Here is a 27858-nt window from a genome sequence, read left to right on the forward strand (position 1 = left end):
TAATATTATTATCAATCTACATGTATTATTCCTAATCTATGTATCTACCTATATACTAATCCATCTAGGTGGCGTAGGTCATGTTACATGTGAATAAATCAAATTATTATAAATAATACTGTTAAAATGAATATTAAAAAATGTTTTAAAAGGCTGACTTCATTAACGTAGCGTTCATTATTTTTGTTGTAATTAGGCAAATTATGTCAGCGCGGACATGAGTCGACGGGCGGCTCGCGAGGAGCACTCGCCCACCCCGTCCTCACAAACTCGAATGCCATTGGTCGTCGGCGAGTCCGCCTTCTGTGGCCCAGCTGTGCTGCGCCCCTCCTGTTCAGTCTCAACACGCCGACCGTCTCTACCCGCTTCGCTCGTCGCTCAGTCGCGTTTTGTTGCGTGTTGTATAAGTGTGTCTCGTAAGCGTACATAGGTACTGAAGTGTTGTGACAGCGAGTGTATGTGCGATGCCCGGACGGTGATCGAAGAATGGTGAATTACGTCAACCCGCTCGCCATGTACCAAGGCAAGAGCGGGCAATACGGTGGTGGCTGGTACGGCTGGCAACATCAGAACTTTGAGGAGCAACAGTGGTGTGCGTGGAACGGAGCTACAGCCGGTGGAGAATGGGTGCCAGATCCCCATCACTTTCCGAAACGAGAACCAGGCGAGAGAGAAATAACAGATATCCCGTCTCCGGCGCGAGGGGATTTGGCGAGTCCAGGAGAAGGCTCGCCGGGCTCTAGGCCTTCGCAACCGCCGGCTCCGCCGCGTTCACCGTACGAATGGATGAAAAAGCCCAATTATCAGACGCAGCCGAATCCAGGTACGTTAAGTACGTAATTCGCAATTTTTTTATTTATCTATTATAAGTGTACAATAGGTACGTATAAGTAAAAAAATATATCAATAGGGTAATTATTTTTTACTATTTTAGGTACTAGGCTAATTAAATTGCAAACATTTTCATAATTAACCTACAATTTTTAATATTTTACATATTATGTTACATAGCATGACTGCACTTTGTTTGCTGATGACGTATTCGTCGTAATACTCTGCTACGATGTTGAAATATATAAAAAAGAAATAAATAAAACAATTAGTAAAATAATAGAATGGTAATGAAATAACAACTTAAATATTTATTATAATAAGACAAAGTACATTTATATATTTAGTTTATGTTTATATTAACTACTGCATATATAAATTATGCATATAATATAAACTCATTCACATATGCAGTATGGCGATTAAAAATGATCAGTTATAAAAAGACAGCCTTGCAGGCATGTTAAGTACGGTAATGTAAATTCTATTCTAGAATATGCTATTTTTCTTTGGAGTAACTCATGTCATTGCATGATGCATTCAGAAACAATGCGTCAGGACAATTTGTAATGTTGACATGCACATATCTTGACGATTACTGTACAGAACGCTAAAAAATGTTTTTCTTTTTTTTATGTCTATGAAGCTTGTGTATTTTTTAATACGCACATATATCTATTTAAAAGAAAAAAATTGGTCAAAAGTGAGGTATGTTCACTCGCAGCTGGATTCTGTATATAAAAAGATTTTTATTGTGTTTACATTAAATATATTTGAACATGTTGTACACTTCAAAAATACACGGAATAGAGAAATAAAACCACAACAAGACGAACGTGTTAAAAATTTGCAATTATTATAATATAAAGAATACAAATCGATCGATACGGTACATAGAAAAAAAATAAAGTACTAGACAATGTATATCTCCGTAGGTATAACAATATCATATTGTAATCTACATTTTTAATAAATCTTTATTTAAATGTAGTCCTAAAATGTATTGAAAAATTATACATTTGTAATTAATAATATATAAATGACCAATTTATAGTATTTTTATATGGCATAGACATCTAACAATAATTATTGTTATTTAAATTAATATTTGATGATTTATGTCACGTAGCTAGAAACCCGACCGCAAAATTAAGTTTGACAGACAAAGTGGCACTATATGGGTTTCTTTTGTACGTATTTGGAACGGAGTCCTAAAAAAGTTTACCTTAATTTTAACACGAAAAATCCGCATAATCTAATTCTACCCTACAAAACGTCAAATTTGGCAGAATTGCCTATTGTATGACAATAAAAATTTACAATCTATTAGATAATGCAATAAAAACACCACCACTAAATGCATTTGGAAATAAATTAAAAAGTTGGCAAACGGATAAATGCTTTTACTCTATTGATGAATTCTTTAAAGCATGTATATTATTGTAACCGATATATTTTGACATTTAAGTAGGTATTTTGTTATATCAGTAAATGTAAAATAGTATGTTTCGCGGGCCTTTGATCAGCTATTTAATATTTTACCTTCCGGTATTATCATCAAAGATCACTGGTAAAACCATGTACCAACTTTATACCATTCTTCACGCAAAATAAAGATATTTGATTTGATTGATTTAAGTAAAATAAAGTGGATACAACCGATCTATCTATTTAGTCATAGTATTATATTATGGTATGGCAATTTATATTTTATTTCCATTTTCTATATCAATTGAAAATAATATTATTTGTTTGTATTTATAATAAGATTACTATTGTAATCTCATGGAGGTAACAAAAAAGAGTATCCATCTATTATGCTTTTCTAACTACCTACATACTGGTATATAACAATAGAGGAAGGTGTCTATCTAGCCAGTAAAATTACATTAGTATCCACTAAATAAAATAACGAATACATCTTAATTTTTAATATAAGGTGACATACCTAAAAGCAGATGGGTATATGGATTGATGTATGTACTCTCTGAGTGTTATTTTTACGAATGTGTTTGTATTATGGACACTATATACTACTTGTACACAATATTACTCGTATTCAGGCAGATACTGACTGACTAGAAAACAATCATAGTGACAAGATAAAAATCAATTACATTGCTGTTCATGTAATGTAAATATGTGTGTGACATTTCCAAATTTACAAGAAATTGAATTGTTTGTGTATCAGCACCAATCTTCTCATATATCGGTATAATATAATGTCCCTATGTTTGAAATTAGGAGGTAAGTATTAAGTATTGCAGCAGATATTAGCAATTTTTTTAGAGCATTATTTTTAAGATTAAGTATTTGTTTGTATAATACACGTAGTATAATACCGTAGATATATTGATAGACTAAAAACGCTATCACAGAGACAAAAATAAATTACACTAGTGTGCATGTTATGTACAACAATTACATGTACACTAGTGTTATTGTGTGTCATGTAACAATTTCGAATTTATAAGAAATTGAAGCTTTGAATGAGCCCATCCAGCACCATTCGCGTAAATATATGTTATTATTTTAATTCAATTCTTCGGTGTTTATACCTGTATTAAGTTTAAATACGATTTTTGTTCTATCAATTATTATATAAAACATTTGTATAATTTATATAACTGTATTTAAATTGTTTAATTGTTATTAAGCTTATTTATGTATAAGCTGTGCAATTTTGTATTTCTTTTACAATTTTTGTTTTTTTTAAGTAGCTAGACAACGCCTACATTTTGTTGTATTTGTGAATTTTTACTAACTATTTATACGATCAATTAATTACTCTTCAAAACGTGGTCAGAATTTGTTTCATTCATAAATTCCGCTAAATGTTTTAGAACTTATATTGTATATATTTATAAACTTTCCTGTTTATGTTGTTTACTTTTGTGCGATGACTTGAACAGTACTTTTCCATTTGACGTGTTTATTTACTATTATTCCGAGAAAGAGAATGTTTTAACTTTTTTAATTATTTCTTTCATTTGATCTTATTCTTTCGATAACGTCTCAATTATCTCAAGTTCATTTAATTTTATGCATTGTTTTCATAATTTATTATTTTTAGTTTTATACTACTTAGTATTATACTTTCGAATTAGAGAGGCCAATTTGAGAAATATAATTTTATAAAATTATTGAGAGGAAAAGATAAAATGATTTATTTATACCACATTTGGATAAAATTACCAGTATCCTATACAGCGCTAATTAATAGCAAACTAATTGGAACTTGTAGGTACTATGAGTAGTTATTAAACAAATGATAGAATTCAGTAAATATTTTTAATTTGCATCGATACAAAATACTCAGAATATAAAAATCTTTTTAAAGCCTTTACCATTAGAAGGTGGCTTCTCTGTATTTATTTTAAATATCTACTCAATTAATACATACATTGATTTTTACAGAAGGTACGTTACATGCTCAAGAAACAACTTAAAAAAAAAAACGTTCATAACGCAGCAATAACATACATAAAGTACCCTATCATTTTTTATTCATTTATTTTACCATATAGTTAAAAATAAAATAAAGATTGGAATTATTAAAGTAATAAGAATAAATGACATATTTATTAACTACCGGTTTAACTTATGTATAATTAGATCGAGAAAGCTGGACTAGTTTCGGGATCAATTTGTGATCCTTGATCATGAGCGGCTGTGATGCGAGCGCTTGCGTCACAGCCGCTTATATGTGAGTTGAACCGGTAGTTATCACATCAAAATATAAGGAGTGCTTAAGAAACTTTTAATTACATAGTTCTTGTTGTCATTTGCAACTTATTGTATCAAAATGTATGTTATATCTGTTAGAGACGCCAGTTAAGAGTCTTGTCCGCGTCTCATTCTAAGCGAGCTTAAGAAGTATCTACCTACTTTTTTTATTATACGAGTAATATAAATAGCAATGGAATGTATTTCTGGTGATAAATAATTAATACATAAATTATAAGGCCTTGTCATACGAATTGGTGGAAGCTCTAATGCTTAACGAGATATTATGTAATCTGACTATACTTACTAAATAAATAAATGAATAATATCATTAAATATAAATAATACATTCTTATAAAAAATAATAAGGTATTTGTACATATTTGCTCTACTGTGTTGGTCCAAGGTGAACTTTATCTTGTCAAGGGAAACAAGAATCTATATAGAAATCTATTGCACCGTACATTAAAAAATATTTTATTTCCATAGTTATTCACTATATACAAAACAGGGTGAAGGGTTGGCAAGTATATTTATAAGCAAGAAGAAGAGGCCTATGTTCAACAGTGGACAGTTAACGGCTGGTATAATAAAAATAATACTCAAGAAAGTATTTTATTACTTTTTTCCCAATGAAATATATTAAAAAAAAGGAACAAAAAGAGAAACTCTATAGGTACCTACCTACTAATAGGTACTACGGGGGGTAAGGGATTGTTAGCAATGGAGTTTGACAGCCCCATTGCTAGCAATATTAGGTCGACCTCCACGTGATTCCCCCTGGAAACCATCGTGAACAATTCTTGTTGAATTCGTCACGATGGGCTTATAGCGTGCTTCATCCTCACCTATTATCCATCACTCCGGTGCGGTTGGGATACCATTCCATTATCACCCATTAAAAAAAAATAGTTACTACGAATATGGCGCGTCGCGTATAGTTAGTATGGAAGCGTAATTTTTTTTATAATTTGTAACCATGTTTCATTTCTTCAAGTAATGTTTAGTTTCATTGGTAGAACATTCCCTTAAAGAAAACCTTTAGTTTATGACATCCTCCTATATACGAGTATAATCTTCTTTCATCATGCGTGCGGCAAATGAATGATATATTCCTTGCGTCCGATTATTAAACATTGAATTTATTTCAATTCGCTTAAATTTCATAGGATAATTACTTCGATTTTTAAATATTGGTTATTGGTTACTCTAACGAATAAACTTTAATTAAAGGCATTTTAAGCGCAGCCTAACATACAAGGTAGTTCGAAGACAAATCGACTGGCGTTCCTAATTAAAAATCACGTACCGTCGATTATTTAATAAGATGTATATAATTGCTTATGATACAATATGTTACCTATCTACCTATGGTGTAAAATAATCATAAATCATTGTAAACTTGAAGAACTGGTTCTGTGAATTGTTGTGATCAGCCAACAATACTGCTTAAATTAAATATGACTTAGACATATAAAATGTTTGTTTATATTTTTGACGAAAGTCAAAACTATATATAGATTCACCACAAGATCGTAGGTAATTTTTTATATGTATTTATATATAGACACATGACAAGGATTTTATTCTTTTTAAATTTACTTTATTTTGGATTAAAATAATCACAAGTCACAATTTAACTACTTACAAGTTTTGGATATTTTGTTTATTCTGTCTAATACATTCTCGTAGCTATTAAGGCGAGTTTAACTTTATAAGAGTTTTTTTAGATAACCATGAATAGAATGAAATATAAATGTGACTAATATAGTTTATGGTAGTAAATATGATAGAACTTTGTAATCATTACAATATTATTAGGCATCAATATATATATTTATTATTGTATATTTGTTTTCTATTTTACTTGCTTGAATAGAATAAATATTTATTTATTGTCAAAACATTTAATTACTAAGAATACCATACTAGTCTCTCAACACATCACCAATAATTACATAAATATATGATTTTTTTAAAAGCAAAATTTATACGAGAACGAATAAATATAGGAGATCAAATTTTTTAGTTTTAAAATTGGATTAAACATATTTTACTATAACTCAAACTAGCCAGGGTTTCAGAATAACAAAGACTTTTAATTATTTTATTACAAATACGTATGTACTTGTAATAAATATGATGTAATATTAGATATATATTCTACTACATTTGTCATGGTGTAGGTTTTATTTCATTTCTTGTGAGAAGGTCTTCTGATTTAAACTTTTTTTGATCTACCTACCTAGTAGCTATTTTCCACGTATTCATCTATTCCAAATTAATTTGGAATGAAAAAAATATATATATATATATATATATATATATATATATATATATATATATATATATATATCACACAAATTTTTAAATTGTGGGTTGATTTAAAACAATGCTCATATCTGTTAGGCATTACTATTAATATATGTACACTAATTATTAAGTTTTCAAGTTAAAAATTTATAATATTTACTAAAAAAATTATTCACAAAAATATAAATTATAATATTTCACATATATATGAAATTCATAAGCAATTAATCACCATAGTATAATAAATTAAGTTAATAATTTGTTAATCTTTTGATGTCTATATCAGTTATTTTGGTGTTTCTGCAGAAACCTGGATTACATAAAATATGTAGTGATTCTCCAATAATACCTACATAGATCGTTTCTTAGCTCATTAAGCGACTTGTATCTTACTCATAAAATTAATTATTGATTATATAAACGCTAAACTTCAAACTGAATCCTCAGGAATGGCAACACATGGGGAGTATAACAGTATACTTTGTTATGCTTATTTCTATAGGCGATGGTTACTACTTTCAATCAGGTGGGCTGTTAGCTTGTTTGCCATTCTAAGTTACATAAAAAAAACCTATTTTAACTATTCAACTGTTTCCTTTATTCTTTTGCTCTAAATTCTTAGTTTGAATGAATGTAACAAAACAGTGTAATGGTTAAAGTAGGTTGGTATGAGGTGTTAGTTTTTATGAAAGGTATATTTCACTTCCTTAGATATTCTACCTGTAAAACAATTTTAATATTATATTATAAATAAAAATGAAATGGTAAATATCTTGCCAAGTGGATAACTTGAGAATAATTCAAAAAGACTCATTAAGAAATAATTTAAAACAATCCATTTTATATTTGTTAGGGAGTTAAATAGCGGCACCTGCTTAAAATTTCGAAATATCATATGAAAGGGAAAATTAATAAACTTTGTAAACTTTCACAAGTACCTTTACTCATGCGGTGTGATTTTTAAACATAGGAGAGTATAGCACAAAATAATCAAAATCGCAATTGAAATAATAAAATATTATTAGTTGTTTTTTATTTTATATTTTGTTACTCAAAAATTTTTGGTTCAAAGTCAATTATCCATTATTTTTTGCTGCGTTTGAATTCATACTACTCATTGACAGAGTTTTATTTATTTTGATGAAAGTATTTAATATGGTTGTTTAATCATTTTTGATTCTGATAAATCTTCTTCGCCATTATTTCTGATATTAGTGCTTTTGATATCTACAGACAAATATATGAATATATTATTCATCTGAGGAGTCATATTAGTATTTGACATTGACATCTAGATAACTCAAAATGGATATTATTCTGATATTTTTTTTATACGATATTAGAATGACAAACAAGGGATATTTTGGCTTCCCCCTGCCTTATACTTTCATAGATCCTATGAAATGATGGTATAAGCCAGGGTTCTCAGTAAACACATACGCATGCTTGCCAACGAATCGCAGTTGCATGTCAAGTGTTCCATGGACATAACATAGTAGGTATATATACACACACATACTGTTTCTGCCGATGATGAGTTTATCCCATCATTGTCATCATTGTCATTTAAGAACTTTTTAAAATGTCTAAGGCCCTTCAAAATCCTCCTTTCCTTTTGCTGTTTTTTCCTCATATACTCCTCAAGGGCAGAGTTAACAACCTTGATGCAAGTGCAACATATGGTTCACGGTCTTAGAAACACGAATGAGTTATATAAATATATTAGGTATTAGTATTTGACAGCAATCGACTTTTTAATTATCACATTTACCTAAGGGAGACTTTGTACATAATATAGTAGTTTGTAAAATAGTTTGCTTGGGTACTTCTGTGCCGATCGTACGTTAACCGTGAAGTAGTTGTGTGTGCATGGCTGTGTTTCGATTTGAAGGGTGGGATATGACAGTGAATTTACAGAGTACAGAGGCATTATGCCTTAATCCTCAGGAATGGTAACGCGTGGGGGGCATCATGGGCGAAACAGTACTATGTTATGTCCATGGTACTGTTCATGTCTATAGGCTACAGTTACCACTTTCCTTCAGGAGGGCCATCGGCTTGTTTGCTATTCTATGTTGTATAAAAAATTTAAATAAAAGTATACATTACATTATACGAGATAAAAATGTAAAGAAAATATAGACAGATCATTTGAACTTTATAACTTTACGAATTAACGAGACTACATTCGTTAAGCTCTTAAGTATTTTATCTATGTAAAAAATGTAAAAGCATTTTTTACACACCAAAAAAAAAAAACGGCCAAATGGGTATTGAATTCTGACTGAGAGTCCTGTACTTACACTGTAATACGTATTCGTAATCTTAAAAAAACGCGTTTTTGATTTTTTTTCCACTTAGGTATAATTCATGATTGGATGAAATTATTTATCATGAATATAAATGAATTTATGGTGTTTGTGTTATAAGTTAATACATATATAATAGAGAACTAAAAAGAACTTTTATTCTGTGAATATGGTACGAGTATCTTTATTTCAGGCCATAACCAAAAGATATAAAGTTCTATAGTTATGTCTTTGATTAAAAACCCGGATTATGCTTGTTCATGAAAGATTTGTGGTCATTTTTTTTTAATAAATATAACTAATTATTATTTATTTATTGAAAGTCCAACAGCTTGCAAACACATAAATATGGCTAATTCTTTAAAATGTATCCGATGACTGATTGTAGAACACTGATCTAAAGATGTGAATGCAACCGCTAAAATATCGCATTGAATTGGTACAGACATAACAAATCTATAATGGAGAATTAGTTCGTTGTCTTAGACGGGGAATTGTGTTTTAATAAAATTAATTAATTTTATATATATAATAAAAATATAATATCTATATACATATAATGAATGTTTAATATTATTTTAATTGTTAAATGTAATTTTTACGGTATAATTTCATTAACGCATATATTATCATATTATTTGTAATCGTTTACCACAGCATTAACATATTTCATTATACTTTTCTGTGATGAATTGTGAATAGAAAATTAACTTATTTTTATATTATTGTTAAATTCTTGCTATGTACTCAATTCAATCTGAGAGACCGACCCTTGTGTAGCTGTCTTTTTTTTTGTTCATTTTGTTTGCGACAATGTAGGTTCGATTTTCGCATTTTTTTCTGAATTTTGTACACATGTCTGTTATATATGTTGGTAATATCAACGTAAGTTTCTACACACACAAATTCTAATAATATATTATATACTATTTGGGTAACGAGTTCGAGCAAAAAGTATTCGAGAGAATATGAAGAGGAAAAAGGGAAAAAGTATAAAAAAATAAAAGGTAAAGAAAAGAAACAAAAGGAAAGAAGAAAAATAAAAGATAAGGGAGAAAAAAGAAAGAAACAGAGCAAAAATATTATATGAGCGTACGATAACTTTACAGTAAATACGATTCTTTTACAGTGAACTATCTGATCGTGTCTTTTATTTGCTTCAGCGCCATGTGATTCTTTTTAGTGAATTACATATTTTAAACATATAAATAGTTTCTAAAGTAAAACCTAAGTTAAAACCTAATTCAACTCCGTGCAATAATTTTTGCGTAATGCAAGTATAAACTTACAGATAGATAGAGAAACATTCTAAAAGTTATTGTTTTGGTTTTTATTAACTTAATAAAGGGCCTTCAAGATATTTTTTTTAAGTGTAGTTAGAATTATATTACATTAGTAACACTAAAAGAAAGGAATGATGAATATGACTGTCAACATGACGGAAAATACTCAACCGTCACAGACAGATGTAAAAAGGTACACACATGGACGGTAATATACTGTGCATACCATAGCGTTTTGCATTCGTTGTTACTTGGGTGTCTGAGAACCAAGGGTTTAATATTACCTCTTGTTCAAATTTTTATGTCCGCAGGTAAACATTCTTTGTTAAGAAATAAAAAGAAAATAAATTGCTCGTCGATTCGTCGTCAATCCATTCATGTTTTAAAAAAAAAAAATAGTTTCACTAATAGAATGAAATAGAATTTGTAAAAAAAGAGAATTTTTTAATACCTATTATATTAGTAAGATATATATTAAAAATGTTAATTTAAAACATTGCTACAATACTAATAAATCGTTTGTTATTCGAGCCACCCTCGGCAAGCAATTTTGTCAAACCGCTGCAATTATTATCGAGCATAACATTAGATGTTATTTTGCGTTTACTGAAACGGTTGTATGTTAACGCGAGTCTAGGGAGCGAGTGCACGGTGTGAGCAATTAATCCCGTGGCAGGACGCGGGGCTGGGTACAGCGGGGGCGGCTCCCGGCGACAATCACTGACAACGGCACCCCGGGGACGGCGGGTACCGAACAAGTTAAATCTTTGCCAACTTGTGCCCCGCGCTCGACCGCAGTACGTACTTGTACGACATACCTAAAATACAAATGGTTTTTACTTATTTAAAGTTGATGCGCTTTACTTTGTCTTACTTTTTCGAAATATTTAGATGAAATGTTTTTGTGGGAAAGGGACATGGAATTGTTATCTTATACATTTTTTAGCTACTTTTTTTTATACTCCATACTACTGTAATATAAATTTAATTGTGTAATATTAGTATAGATAAATACAATGAGAATGAATCTCTAGATTTATTCATTAGAGAAAAAAGTATTCTTCTTTAATAGAAGAAGAAACGAAGAATACTTTTTTCTGTTTACTGCTGTGAAAATACATTATAGTTAATTATTAATTAATATAATTTTATTCACCTTCTCATTTGCGATGCTTCCGTTCAAAAATATTTAAATCATGTTTGTATTTCCAACCATTTTGAAATATTTGTTAAGATAGATAATATTTAAACAATGCATATTACTGTAGACCTTTACACAGCAAATTTTATTGTCATTATTATTATATTATTAGAATATAATATGTTAGGAAAAAAAATTAAACAAACTATTAAGGAGGAATATTACCTATCTACAGTCATATTTATCATCCTAATAAACAATATGTTGAAATTAAGAAAACAAGTTAATATAATTTTAATTCCCTTTGGAGTCATATAGAATTACATAATTTAAGGTTTCTATCGTCCCTACTCAATCTTTTTTTTCTATTTACCTTTGCTGTTTACACAATCTTGACGACATTTCGAGAAATAAATCTCCATTTGTCTACATTCACCAATCCAGTTGAATGAAAGTCTCTACAGGGGATTTGTTGCCATTTCACGCTCAAGAAGATGGATCGTTCTACATCAACGCCTCTTTGTGAAACGCCAATGAATTGTAAAAACTTAATACAAACAAGCCGTTGACAGCTATCACTTAACTATCCGACGGCTACGCTCCGGGGAGTCGCAAAAAATTCAGAAGCGAGAACAGTAGGAGTGGATTATTATTTGATATTGTTTGTTGAATAATTTGTTATGGTGCCGACGTCTTCTTTCCCGTGGTGACTTTTCTCGACGTCATGCAGCGCGAGATTATTTAAACAGAGTCAATCAGTAACGAATTGGTGTAGATATAGTAATGACGCACCACAGTGTTGTCTAACATCCATCATTGCCAAAGAGACGTATGCGGCCTGTCGGTAATTTGCGTAATAGTAGTTTGTTTTGTTAATCAGTAAACAACTGATTGATTATAAAGGCAAAATTCGCTCGTTGCTGAATTCGATATGCAGACACTAGTCAATAGCAATTTGGACAATATAAATAAATGATTGTAATTGACATACTTTACGATACTAGTTATCGTGTTTGTTAGCCGCGATAATGGCGATAGTATAAAGAATTGAATGTGTAAATTAATAGAAACATAAAACGCGTTAACGCATGTTTTAAACAAATTCTATACAAATGACGGAAATCAGATAGCTATTCCATTTCGTCCGACTTCTCGAGTTGTTTGCATTACTATTCAAGCAGTATACTCGTACTCGACGTTAATGTTTAGTGACTAAATATTGATATCGTTAATATTTAGTGAATGGCTAATTTGTTGTATATTATCGTCGTGTAGGGTCTGGTCGTAACTGCAAATAGACGTAAAGCTGCACATAAAGTGAACGCATCTCACATTATAGTTCACTCTTCGTAAAAGTGCAGTCGTTGCTAGCATAACGCAAAGCATCATTTTACATTTTTACACCAATCACCTTTATTTGTTTTGTTTGATATTATCAATTTGTTTTAGTGTGTGTACGAGTAGTTTGTTAGTAGTTTTTAGTTTTTTTAATAGTTTTGGTGATTTTCACGTCTATAGGCGTCGATCAATTTCCATTAGGTGGGCTGTCAAATTGTTTACCGTTCTAAGTTGCATAAAAAAAGTTTGGTACAATTTTTGTAGGTTTTACCTACTTATAAAAAGTCTAATTATGATAACATGTACTCGAATGCGAGAAGTGTTTCGAGATAATCAATCTCATCCATACTTAGAGATAAATCTATATATAATAGAGTTCCATAAACGAATATAAATTCTGCTTAAATTGTGTGTCGAATCGGCAAGTCTTATCTACACCGATACTGGCCACTCCCTCCTTCATCAAAAACGCATTACAAGCGTTTACAAGTAGGTAACAACGCGATATGACGTATTATTGAGTCAACATGTTCAAAGGTACCGCTATCGCAGACGACTCGCCATAATCATGTATTAACTGAAAGCGGATTTCGGCAGGCCGACAAAGCCGCCACTACGGCTGATAACATGCCGATTAATTGTCTTCGTTTTACAATTCACACCCTATAACATGTTCGACAAGCAATCCATAGTTTGATAGCTACGATATACCTTCATACACATGGTGGGCAGACAGATATTGATATCAAGGATCGGCATGTTTTGTGCTTATAATCGTTTGCTCACTTTTACAATTTAGCGAATTCAACGGGCATATCAAAATTTCGTGTCAGTTACATTTCGTATTCTAGTTAGATGTGTCAAGGTCAGCAATTTGTAGGATTTTATGCTTGTAGAGATTTATTTGGTATCTCTTTTTAGTTACAACAGAAACTATATATAATAACATAGATACATAGCTTATAATAATATCTACTAAAAGTATTAATGGTAAGAATTATGCTAAAATGTAAGCTCTAGATTTATTATTTGTGAATTATCGTTAATTATTTTTGGTATGTGTTGGCATCTAAACATGTATTATCATCGTAACATATTAAATTATTGAATGAACACTGTTATCGTAATTACTATATTATTATAGTAAGTATTATGTTATGGTTGGTTATGGCCTAACTATAACCAGTATCTTTATGGTACTTAAGTACCTATTTATTATTTAGTTCTGAATTAATTTATTGTAGATGAGAGTGGTAGCCAGTAAATATTTGTTTATTTGTTGTTATTATTGTTTTAATTTCTTTTTAATTGGATTATATTTTTTATGTTTATGTATGATACTATCTGGCATATCAAATTAAATTAAATTAGATACACTCCTTTTAAATATACTTTAAAAAATGCAATTAATAGACAGTTACTATATATAACATACCATAGTTTATAAGTGGTTTTAGTGACAATTGAGTTTACAAGCAAACTTGTTAAAATATTTTTTTTTCTAAGTACATTACAGACAAAACTTTATGCATATAATATTTATGGATACATGCTGTTTCTGCTGTTTGACTAGCGTGGAGGCTTTGTTTTCAGTACTTTCTCAAATTACATAAAAAATATGCAAAATTTAATATTTCATACACGCGACGGTCAGTTGTGCGTGGAACTGTCAATCAATTTCTGCTTTTAAGTAAGTATAGATACAATTTATTTTAGAAGCTTGTATGATTTTGTAAATAGAATGGGATCGTATCAATTCTACTTAGCGATGCATTTAACTACATCTATTTGTTTCCGATAACCATAGTCTAAACAAGGAGCGTATCGCTGAGCCACACCGCGTGTATGACTACAGATAAATACCAGTACATACACTACACCAGGCCCGCGCCTCCCGCGCTGTTTACCCATCGTAAATATCTTTATTTTTTGGTAAAAACTTACACTATCACCTAATAAACTAAAACCACAAATGATCTGGTTTTAATCACTAAAATGAGAAATGTAATTGTGTTTATATTCAACTACATAATACTTTAATATGGCCAACTTGATTCGGAGGTTCATAATAGAATCAGTACCATTAATAAACAATACACATCAGTATTGACTTTGCAGAATTTAATATTTTATTGGGTTATGGTATTTTATTTTATTGTATTTAAACATGAGAGAAAGAAAATTTTAAATACATAATTGATAAAAATTGCCTACGAATAAATTTTTCTTTTACAGGCGAATACCACATGCTCTATTATTAATAATAAAAAATAATGTAATAATAAATTTTAAAAGTTCATATTCAGGATTTTTTGTATTAAGCTGCACCTGTTATTATTACTTACATACATCCTAAATTTATGTTAATTATATTACTAAAGACTAAATAAAAATTATCTATCCATGGTAATGGATAGAATTTTCAATGGATGGAGTTAATTATCAAATTAGGTAGTTGTATTTAATTAATGTTCTCTTTTATATTTACTTACCTACTTGTAAGACGATAAACAAACTGAGAGAAAATTAACACTTGATAGAAAGTAATAAGTAAACATCACCTATAGATATAAACAGTACCATGGACATACAAAATATACCTGGACAATATAGGGACATAGTAACGCTTATTTTATGTCAATCTTAAAGACATATTAGACAATATTTTAATGACTGTTATGCCTATAGTAAAAATACTAAATATTTTATAAGATAATTTATGTATATTATCATTTAATACTAAATAATAATAAATAAAATATGTCAACTAACATAGATTATGCAAAACTCCCTTCTTAGAAACTGAGTGGGGAGCGACTGGGCGAAGCGTTTAGACCGCGCTCGAGACCCGAGTCCCGAGTCGCGCGCCTTCGGCGACTTTTGTTTGCCTCCAAAATTAACGCCTGCTATCAAACGCATCGCCTATAGATAGTGCACATGTGTTGACTTTACTAGTTCTCTGCCATCTCCATTTGTTTGCTTCTCTAACAGGAAATTTATTTAAGTTATAATTTTCTGTCATTCAAGCACTCCAAAGAGTTTATCTTTAGTCTACAATTCGAAGTCGTGTATGAAAACATGTCACATTGTTGACTTTTGACCTCCCGTGAAAAATAAATCATATTGTGCATTGTATTAAAAAATATAATATACATATACAAATATGTAATAATTTGTAAAATTAAGTAATGCATATTTTTAACGGACCTCACGTAGGTTTCCTATAATATTCTTTGTTATTTCACAACAAAATATCTTTTTTTATACTTGTACTACATTATATTTATGTGACTATACGTACTTTTCTGTCTTTTTAATCAAAAAAGTTAAAAAGACCGAAGTTTTCAATTTTATTCATTATATATTTTTGTTTTTTATGAAAAATATTCGCTAATAAAAATGTCCTACTATGTAGGTATGTGATCAATTTTTTAATTGGAACTGTTTACTCTTATTATTGTTTCTAGTCGTAATTGAAGTTTTATTTTATTTCATTTCAAAATGGAAGAGGTTCTCAATTCGCTTTTATGTATTTCTTATATACTGTATGTATTACTTATATAGGTATTTGTATCTATCTACACATGTTTAGTTAAGATTAACGTTAATGCAATTAAGATATTTATTAATTGAGACTTATATTTTGGTAGGTACCTACTTATAACGAGGGAAGGTAAATGCATAGATAATAATACAAGTCTATCTTAAATAAGATAAATAAAATTTACCCACGTCCCCACAAATCCGATATAAACAACATGCCTACATGTGACCTTGCGTTTCATAGTGGGAAGTGTTTATTAAGAATAGGTACCTATTTTATTCATATATATCTTGATACGTACAATTGAAAGATGTTATGAATTATTGTAGGTGTAGTGTTAATAGAGAACAGTTAGGATATAGAGTTTATTTATTGTGTATGATGTTTATTTATTTCAGATTTTTTTCTTTTTACCTACTTTTATAGGAGAATATAATACATAAATAAGAAAAATTAATATTTCAATCACGATTGTATAAAAGTACAGTGTGATTGATATGACAGGTGCTGCATTGGCAGAACCAAAAAAATTGCTTCGTCCTACAATACTAATGCTATATATATATGTGTTCCCATTGCATTACTCTCCAAAGGTCGAGGAGATTGATCTGATGTACTTCAGAGAGAAAAATAATTTCGTACCGAGAGTAGAGCGATTGGAATCTCGTCACAGTGGTAATTTTAATTTATTTTTGGTGGGAGCGCCAACGGATCGTCCTTCGAATTTTATGACGGAAGACCTTTGGTAGAAAGGTTTTACTTTGTGCCGTTTTCGGGGACGGCCACCTGATACGGCACATTGCACATCACCGATACGATGGGTAAAAAATATTATATAATTTGTATATATATTTTTTTATATGTTTATTTTTAACGATGTCTATATATATATATATATATATATATATATATATATATATATATATATATATATATATATATATATATATATATATATATATATATATATATATATATATATATATATATATATATATATCCCATCCTCTGCTTTGCCTTTCATATAATTTATTGCATTTATATACTCTCTATACACTTTACACATACCAAAAATGTCCAAAAAAATACCCAAAGATTTGGGTATTTTTTCCAAGCCCATTTCACTTTTCTCCAAAAATTTCTCCATGTATTTTATTCTTCCAAAGTGTTTCGGACAGAATTTTTTTTAATCACAAGTACAGAGGAATAACAGCCAGTCCTCAAGAATGGCAACGCATGGGGGGATATTATAGATGAAACTGTATAATCTGTTATGTCCATGGTACTGCTCATGTCTATAGGCGACGGTTACCAATTTTCATCAGGTGGGCCGTTAGCTTGTTTGCCATTCTAAGTTTTATAAAATAAAAATAAATAAGGATGAATTGATCCATGCAAGAGTAGTCGTAGCATACAGTTAATAAAAATATATATTCCATAACTATCTTGAGCTAGGTTTATGATTACTGTCTCGGACTTCAAGCGGGTTCTCCGCGGTTCTAACAACAGACGGATGAGAAACATCGGGGTATTTTAGTTGGTAAGAGTTCAGCAGTACCCACATATCTTCCCTGAGGTATGTGGGTCTGCATTAGCATTTCCCCTCGACAAAAAAAGGTTAATGACCACTAGTTCTATTTTGGAAAATTTAATAACACATCATAATCTCTATAATTTTAATATAGATACTTACCTAATAAGCACACGATCGTTCTCAACTCAAGAAATTATTACGTAAATGTATAATTCCACTCTGATTGTCTGTCTGACAAACATAATTTATGAAGTTCATAAACCGAGATAAGGAATATTTACAAACCCGAGTAAACAAGGAGACACATCTACTCAGTCTTTGCAATGTACACAGATATAACTACATATCTCGTAATTTTACTTGTTGAGAAATCTACATGGAAGATAAAAAAAAAAATGTAAACAAAACCCATAATGTAAAATTCGACACATTGGGAAACCCAATAATTTCCACGTTTAATATTAAAATACCTATTCGTATGCGTATTTAAGAAATGTCTTACCTGCTTGATATTTGTTTTGTTACTGTTAATATAAAAAAAAAATATGTGATTTGTGATTATTCAGATCTCGAAAAATCTAAAGATAACAACGTGAAAACCTGTATAGTTTGGATAAATCCATGCTTTTTAAGGTTCGTACTGGGGTACAAAGATTAACTATATGTTTACATATGTATTAAAGGTATATTAGGAAGTGGTAATCTACGATTAGACAATGAGGAATTTATGACATCGTCTAGACTAATAATGAAATTATTGATATTATTTATTTATTTATGAATATTCTATCTTGGATATTCCGCGGCTGTGATGAGAAAGCGACACGTGTAATAGTGAAAACTGTTCATATAAAACACATTAATTTGGATTCTATATGGAAAGGCACTTGTAAATAAATTCACTGTTTTCTGTAAGAATATCTATGTATATTATGCAAATGTTCCTCTCAGAGGTAGAAATGTCCAATTTGAATCGCAATGATAAATGATAATGTATAATTTTTTTGCTACACACGATAAAACTTATCGTGGCGTAGTTTTTGTTCACACATACGTAGACAACACGAGGTGTGGTCCTGTCTTGATCCCAGGACTAAGCCTGCGTCGCGCGGCGCCTCTGTTCCTTGGCGCGAGGATTTACCTTATCGAGCCCTTGGGATTTCTCCCCTAACACGAGCGAGGCGAGTACACGCTCGTTACGAGAATATAAAAGACTTTTCAAACGATAAACCGACGAATAATCGTTCCGCTAAAGTTGGCGAAGGGCATACTGTGTTTTATTTTTGTAGAACTTTGACCAATGACTTCTCTTGTGTAACTAACAATCGACGCTCAACTCATGCACACAGACTGCTGAATTTAAAGAGATAAAGTTTTGCACAGGGGTTCTATATAACTCAACTAAGAAAGCACTTCTTGAAATTCCAACAAAAATAAGAGATAACTTGTTCACGCAAGCGAAGTTGCGGGTAATAACTAGTATTATAAAACAATTATAATAACTATCGTAAATTATGATTCACGATGGTTCTAATTCAACAATGGTAGTTGAATATTTATCAATTCCAATGGATTAAAACGATGTTTTTCTATGCTAACTTGTTTTCAAGTACAAAGACCACTTCTGTATATAGTGTCAATAGGATATAAAAGTCCGCCTCTTGTCTTACATTTTATTAGTCAATAAAGTTTTAATTGGTCAATGAATAGCGATTTATAATTACTTATTAGAACATGTTATATAAAATTCAAATAAATACGATATAAATACCGACTTATTTACTATTATTTATTTCTTCATACGTATGTCTATACCTGTATGTAAAGAAATAAATATGTCAAATAAATGTAAAATAAGGAATAGGAAATATGAAGCAATTGTTCATTAATAGAAATAGTAACAAAAAGTAGGCATTTATTAGGTATATATTGAATAGTAACCATAAAAAAATTTGTTTAATTACTGATTATGGTCTATTATTACTACATTCATTCATAAGCACCTACCTAAATCATGATCACAACTATGTAATAGACAAAAGCACGTAGTTTTTAAGTAATTTAAGGAAAATCAAAGAGAATAAATAAACCCATATCTATATATACCTACGTAGAGCAAAGAAAGAATGGCGTGGAAATATTCATCAATAAATGTACTTGTATTTAATTCAAATAATACCAAAGTCAATAATAGATATAAGTCTATTCAGACTTACTTAGATTACCTATCTTAGTCTCTCTTGGTAGTTAGGTAAATCTATTATATCTATATAAAAAATATAGTATCTAATTAAAAAACTCCCTTAATTCATAATCCTTCAAATAAATTATTTGACATGAAAACTTTAATGAAAGTTATACGCTGTATTTACGACTATAAATGAAAACTAAGCAAAAAGAGAAGATTGCTTTTAGCAATATATAGCCTTGTTGCAATGTGATGTCTCTACATTTCTTTATTTGATGCTCTTTTTTTTTTTGCCTCCATTTAGAAGAGATTTTTTTATTTTTCTATGGAGATTATATAAGTAGGTAAGCAAGGTAATATGTCTAATAATATATGTAGGCATACCTAAGTTCTTAAATAAGGGGAGAAAGGGATTGTTAGTAATAAGATCTAATAACTATATTTATAGCAATATATTTAAACATGCCGACCTCTACGTGATTCCCTCTGGAAACTATAGTGGTTATTTTTGATAAATTTATCATGATGGGCCAACTGACCTGCTTCTTCTTCATTTATTTTTCCCTGGTGTCCCGCCAGCGTTTACCAATAGCGCAGACGGGGTCATCATTTCATTATCATCCGTAAAAAAAAATGTTCTTAAATAAAAATATAGATATTCTATTTATGATCTATATTAGTAATAATTCACAATAAATAGTAATATTTCACATAATTTTTATTACATTCAAAATACGAAACTTAATATCCTCATTTATAGATATAAATTACTTCATCAACTCTTAGATTATAAAATTCTTATTAAAAAACGATATCTCACATAGATATCATTTAATGTATATGTAAGTTTTTGCACTGACGGTATGTGTCGCGGTGCTTCCTAATATCACATATAGATAGAGAGAGATGGACGTATGCCCATGTATGTCGCTTAGAATAGGCGTGGCTAACAAAGTCGCCATGCATGCAATAATGCTTATTGGTACTATGCATAAATATACTATATCATGACTTCAATTTTTAAAATAACAGATAAGATAGGTTTTAAAGGATTTTGCATGTTTTTTAAGCAAACTACGAGTGTCTTATTAGTCTTAACGCGTTTAATTATTTTATTTTCTTAATAATTAATGCTATAGACAGGTGCAAAAAGTTATTTTTGTAGGTAGCTATTTGATTTACTTAATTCTTGTTTTACAACAAATAACAATTTGCTTACGATTGTTATCTGTAATAATAATAATCTAATAATAAATAATCTATACTTATAACAAATCTGTAGAGAGATCAATTCTGTAGGTACATGAAATATATTTCCAAAATAACTATCAGGGGGTGATTAGTGATCGATACTGATGCCAAAAATGCAATCAGTAATATTTTTGTCTGTCTGTCTGTCTATATGTTCGTTATAGAAACAAAAATTACTTGACGGATCTTAACGAAACTTGGTACAATTATTCTTCATACTCCTAGACAGGTTAAAGTATACTTTTCATTATGCTACGATCAATAGGAGCAAAGTAGTGAAGGGAAATGTTGGGAAAACGGGAAAAGTTACTCCATTTTTAAGCTTCCGTCGCGTGTGCAGCCTTAATGGCCACTTTTTAAAATGTAAAAATGTCTACCTGTGCGACCGGGACGGGCCGCTAGTATAAAATAAATAGAGTCAACATTATTTGATGTTTCTATCACTTAGTAGTGACAGAAGTATTATATATTTAGATCTTTCACTACCTATATTTAAATTTGTAATCTCTTATGATCTGAATTACATCTCATTTTGTTATTAAATCATTAATTAATATATTAAAAGCAGACCTATAGTCGAAGCGCTATATAGTATTGTTGTAATTAGATAGGTACCTATGTAGTTTAATATGTTTATATAATACATATGTTAGGTATAGTTTTAGTGATATATAATTATTAAATTGTAATGAAGATAGATTTGTTTATATAGCATTATTTAAAAAAGTTATTATCAATATATGTATTTATTTGCAGGTTTCTGTTTTATCTTTCTTGCTCCGCCTATCCATAACTCTTTAGTTTTTCCTCTTCCCATTTGGATTGTTTTGGCGACACCATCATATAATGCAACAATAAACTAAATAAACAAATAAAAAAAAATTAAAAACTAGTCAATATTTTTTAGAAAAACTAAAATTTCTAAGTGGAATGTAAATTTTTATCATATAATATAATTCGTATATGGTTTTTTACCTCCAGTTGTTGAGTTCTTAATTTTTTTTGTTGTTATAGGTAAAACGCGGACAAAAGACAAATACCGCGTGGTGTACAGCGACCATCAGCGGCTGGAGTTGGAGAAAGAGTTCCATTACAGCAGATACATCACTATTCGCCGGAAAGCCGAGCTCGCAGTTAATCTTGGCCTTTCCGAAAGACAGGTATGAATAATATTGTAAATAATTGATTGTAATTGGTTTTTTATTTGTCGCGGCTCTGAGGCATGGTTACAATGATGTCGTGTGTTGTTGGCACACCTGTTTGACGCTCAATATTGATACTAGTCTCTATTTAGATACCTATTTAATTTTAAAAAATTGCCGTTGCGTGATATGTCGTAGGCGTAATTAATATGTTTTTCTGTTAGATATTTACCTTTTTTCTTACTTTCACAAAATTAAAGAATTATACTTAAACGAGGTAATGGGTTTAATTCGTATTTATTACGATAAAGTTTAATAAATACATACATGTTTGTGATATTAGAATCCTTTCCATATATGTATATTTGGTATGTTTTTACGATTTATTAATGTATAATTGATCCATTAGTTAAATATTCTTATAAATTTATAGGCATGAACAAGAAATTTGGCAGGGTAGGTATTCAACGCACAGCCGAAACCGTTGTATCTAGAATTTTGCAGATAGGTTCATTATATAGTATAGATCAATAATAAACAAGCAACTTTGAAAATTCAACTTCTAAGTGGATAAAACTTCCAAAATCCACGTGTACGAAGTCGCGGACAATAGCTAGTCCTACTATAAAACTCCAAAAGACTGGCATTTTAACAATTTGTATAAACATTTATTATGTGACCTTAATATATAAGTTCGTGTTTCGTTGTTCCTTAAAATATTGGGAAAAATTTGACAATAGGCTTTTTGTATCTGATTTTGAGAAATTTGTTACACGAGATTGGTACCACTATTCTGCTTTTTCCATGCAATTCAGTAAATAAGTATATCAGTTTCATGTTTTATCAATCTTACATTTAATATTATTTGCATACGTTTTAATTATAAGAATGAACGACGAGTATTGTACGATATAATAGTTAATAGTTTTCACCTACTCTTTTACCAACTTAATATTTCATTAGTATAGATCATATTCAGTCTCTCTAAAAGAGGGGGACAGACCATACTTAATTACATTCTTAGCTTGCCAGTTAAGAATGTATATATTTTGTATGAATAAATCATCAATCTATTCTATCTATAAATCATCATATGTTTGATGATTTATAGATACAAATTTGTTTAAATATGCACAAGATTGAAGATAATTAAATTTTGTTACAGGTAAAAATCTGGTTTCAAAATCGAAGGGCCAAAGAGAGAAAGCAGGTAAAGAAACGTGAGGAAGTCGTGATGAAGGAGAAAGGCGATCACGCTTCACTCCAACACGCGCAGTTACACCATGCTACGATGCTGCATCACCAACAAATGATGAACGGCATGATGCATCATCATCATTACCACCAAGGTGTTCTGCAGGGTGTACCTGAGCCCCTCGTGCCCGGTGTACCACCAGTACCGTTACTGTGACCACAACAACAAAATTATAGTATACACGATGATTACGTTCATCACGTTCAGTGATTTAAAGACAAGTATGAATGGTGGTTTAAAAAAAGACTTAGACAAAGGCTGGTTGGCTTTATATACAGTGATAGTTGAATAGAAAATTGACAGTTTTGTGCTTAGTGTTAACACAATTTGACTTTTTGTGATAAAAGTGCAATATTCTTACGAGAATATTAAGTGTGTTGTATCAAGACATGGTATTAATTCATGGTTATGATAATGTTATTGATTCATGATTAATACCCTCAATTACATTAATTACATGGAATACTCGAAGTAGGTATGTGTATGATGTACTTCGTGGATTATATTTTGGTTTCAGGTACGTTTCATAATATTACAGCACAATTCATAATCGTCATTTATAATCTTCGCGTGTATTATGAAAATTGCTTGTCAGTCAAAATAGCGACATTTTCCATTTCAAATACATACCTACTTAGAACTATTTAATAAGTACCTATTAATATAACTGTGTTTCATCTTAGAGATTAAGATAATAGTATAACAGCGCGTATAGTTTTGCCATCTAACCACAATATTTGAAAGTCTAAACAAGGGGTAGACAAATACAAAATAATAATTACAAAGTACCAAGGTTTGCCCTTCCCTGCCTAATTATGCGTTTAATAATGCATTTTAGTGCTTGTGTCATCAACCACTAAAAAGCATTTTATATAATATAAAGTGTTTAAATATATAAAACGATTTAGATTATTACATACTCGTAGGAAAGAAAGAAAAATTTAAAGCGAAAATGAAATCACGTTAGGTTCACGGAATAATTCGATTATATCGACACCATCGATAATTGTAGGTAAGTTTATCTATGAGGGTTTAATTTCATTTATAGAATTATACTAATTATATTAAATACATTTATTTTTATTGACGAGTGTGTTATCGAAATTTTGTCAGCTAATGAAATACTAGCCAGTGATGAGCAGAATATCGCTCTGTTGCCAATTCCTTCTCTGATATCGTTGGAACCCGCAACTGCGGAAACAAACTATGGAATGAACATCAGTGACACCAAAAACGGTAGTTCGGACACGTCCGTCGAATCCCTAGATGAAAATATATATATCAAACCTTTCGTTCCTAATAATTGTCTCGAGGTAAAAGCGGTATTAATTAATACTTTAATTAAAAAAGATAACGCTGTTGAGAGTAATCAGAGCCAAATAACGGCCGGTAATTCGTCTGTTGGACAGTCCTTGATAATAGTGCTGTATACTCATACTCAAACCCGAGTCAACATCTGAACGAGGCAGGACGTTTAGCTTACGATCTACAACAGCCTTTCCCAAAGTGGTCGATAACAACTCCTTGTGGGCGCTGTAAAATGAGGGGGTAAGAGACAAAGAAAAAAAATAGAGGTGTTGTGTAGAATCTTGGGGGGGGGGGGTGATTTGTTGATCTTGAAGTAATAGTGGTTTTTAAGTAGGTGAAAAAATAGGGGCGCTAAAAATAATTTATTCTTAAAGTGGGCAATAGACACAATAAGTTTGGGAACTACAGTATACTGAGACTATAAATAGGCGTAGTTTTGTGTGTTTATGTATCTATAAAGGTATAAAAATCGCCTATATAGCTAATAGAAATTAACCATTTTGATGACAACTTATCCGATATTTTGAAATCGGATATGGCAATTAAAAAATCAGGTACGGAAATAAAACAACCTACGCCGTTTACTAGTAGGTACATATTAGCAGAAGAGATTTTTAACAACAATATATTTTAAATTTAAAGTCTACGGCCTCTGATTTAACAGATCTTTGGGGGTAGTTAGTAATGCAAACAACTAGTTCTAATGCTAACAATATACCCTGTCAGGGCCACCTACATGTGGTCCCCCTGGAAACCATTGTGTTGTATTTCAGATGTATAATCCCAGTGAGTTATAGATCTGTTTTTTTTATTTTCACGTATTATCCCTACTGGAGTTTTACCAGCGTATACCGTTGGCGTAGGCGTAGTTATCATTTCATCAAAGCAGGGAGGCGTCAGCAGCCTGCGACCGCGGGGGACCGTAACTGACTGTCCGCCGAATCCTAATGCCATCCGCGTAGCTGCAAACGCGACTATACGCAACGCTCACTGATTCACGTACAGACACACAAGTGAATACGATTCATTCATGTGGGTTATACTTTTTCTATGATTAGTGGAGTGGATTCAATATGATGCCTACGGCCACTTTCTATCATCGTACGGCTCGCCATCGACAGGGAGTTCACCCTCATACCTTACAGCCTAAATGGTAGCGTACAACGCGGTTTCAGAGATGCTTTCTCCCACGAACACTCAGGTTATGGAATGAGCTCCCTGCCGAGGTTTTCCCGAGAGACTACAGCATGGGGTTCTTCAAAAGGGGGGTAAAGAGGTTTCTTCAGGGTCGGCAACGTTCACAAGGTTCAACAGGTTCGGAAATACTGCTGCTGGAAGTTGATTCCAAAGAGTGGTTGTGCGTGGAAGAAAGTGCTTTAAAAAGAGCACGGTGGAAGACCGCCACTCGTTCAGAAACTTAGTGATGAAGCACTTGGAGGATAACTAAGACTTATAATGTTTCAGCTGTTCATTTATTTGCAACACTATGTACATATATGTGCACCATATATGTGTCGTGGAATGAAGATTCAGACGCGTGTAGTATTAATGCCATTACTTCAAATTGGCAGGAATTTCATTATTATGTTTTATCAAATATATTGGTTAGATGGCAGCAGATCTGCGCGCTATTACATTGTTATATTAAATTTTTTGGATGAAGCTCAGTCATAAATGTGATGAAAATTCACTTCAGGTAGTTCGTTTAATCATCAACTATCACGCCTTATACTATTCTTTCAATGCTCGGAATGGTGTCTTGTTTTAATTTACTTAATGAATTTTGTCATTGTAAATATGGATAACTATATTTTTATATTATTGTAATAATTAAGATTATTAAATTTGTAAGCAGTTGATTGTTATTTCTCAATGCTACAAGCGTTTTTTTATATAATGAGATTATTAGCGTAAAAATAAATTGGTGATGAACTATTTAAGTACTTATTTATTTTTTACAGTGGTTGGATAGTTTATTTCAATTTAATGTTTTAATATAAATATTATTTACTATTATCTATAACATTTTTTATTACTTTACAGAATATTTTTTATGTTATAATTTGAAGAGCCAATAAGAATCTCATAAAATCTATGAATTTACGCCAATTGGCTGCATAACCTATTATCTAAAGATCATCTACCTTAACTGCATTTGTAGCCTTGAGAAATAGATTTATTTTATAACTTGAATGAGATTACTCTTAGTTGTATTATTGTTCTGTATATAATAATAGCTTAAATTTTAGATTAAATTATTCATACGCCAGTTTCTACCTATACAAATACAAAATCACATGATTCCAAAACTATTAAGTCAGCTGGTAGCAATTTTTTTTAAAAATAGGCTGATTTTAATAAATACTTTAGTGGTTTTGATTAAGTTTGACAAATCGTTACGATAAGTTTAGGTACTAACGTACCTGTGGGTATACACTTTTTTTAAAATGCTATTAAGATTGTTTATTGTTTTGTTCTGTGAGACCAGTAAAATAGAAATGGTGCTATTAGTTTCTGTACAATTCTGTTCCTGTCAAACTGAATCAGGAGGAAGAAAGCTGGTATAATTTTGTGTTGTAATGAGAGATGTTGTATTGTTGTTTGAGAATTGCTTGTGAACACGGAAATTATTAGTATGTACGCAGCACTTTCACGAAATATATTTGATAAACTAAATAAATTCATGTTAATCATT

The 27858-nt window shown here is 30.7% G+C and overlaps 1 protein-coding gene across 2 annotated transcripts; it reads left to right on the forward strand.

Annotated features, from left to right (window-relative positions):
* Positions 1-298: 298 nt before the first annotated feature.
* Positions 299-27858, forward strand: LOC113523598 (homeobox protein CDX-2). Of its 2 annotated transcripts, none has more exons than XM_026909592.3 (3): positions 299-832; positions 22473-22618; positions 23766-27858. In XM_026909592.3, the coding sequence occupies exons 1-3, from the start codon at positions 487-489 to the stop codon at positions 24009-24011; spliced, it is 738 nt and encodes a 245-aa protein (XP_026765393.1). In that variant the 5' UTR covers positions 299-486; the 3' UTR covers positions 24012-27858. The 2 variants fall into 2 exon arrangements, with proteins under 2 accessions (XP_026765393.1, XP_026765394.1); XM_026909593.3 differs by having other exon boundaries at positions 309-823.

Source organism: Galleria mellonella, unplaced genomic scaffold, assembly GCF_026898425.1.
Source record: "Galleria mellonella isolate WM207_F2 unplaced genomic scaffold, CSIRO_AGI_GalMel_v1 utg90, whole genome shotgun sequence".
Classification (NCBI taxonomy): domain Eukaryota; kingdom Metazoa; phylum Arthropoda; class Insecta; order Lepidoptera; family Pyralidae; genus Galleria; species Galleria mellonella.

Bases quoted from the DNA above. Each gene is read 5' to 3' on its own strand.
- LOC113523598 (XM_026909592.3), top strand. From the start codon at position 487: ATGGTGAATTACGTCAACCCGCTCGCCATGTACCAAGGCAAGAGCGGG. The intron at 833-22,472 runs GTACGTAATTCG...TTGTTGTTATAG, and splicing joins GCCGAATCCAGGTACGTTAA to GTAAAACGCGGACAAAAGAC. The intron at 22,619-23,765 runs GTATGAATAATA...ATTTTGTTACAG, and splicing joins TTGGCCTTTCCGAAAGACAG to GTAAAAATCTGGTTTCAAAA.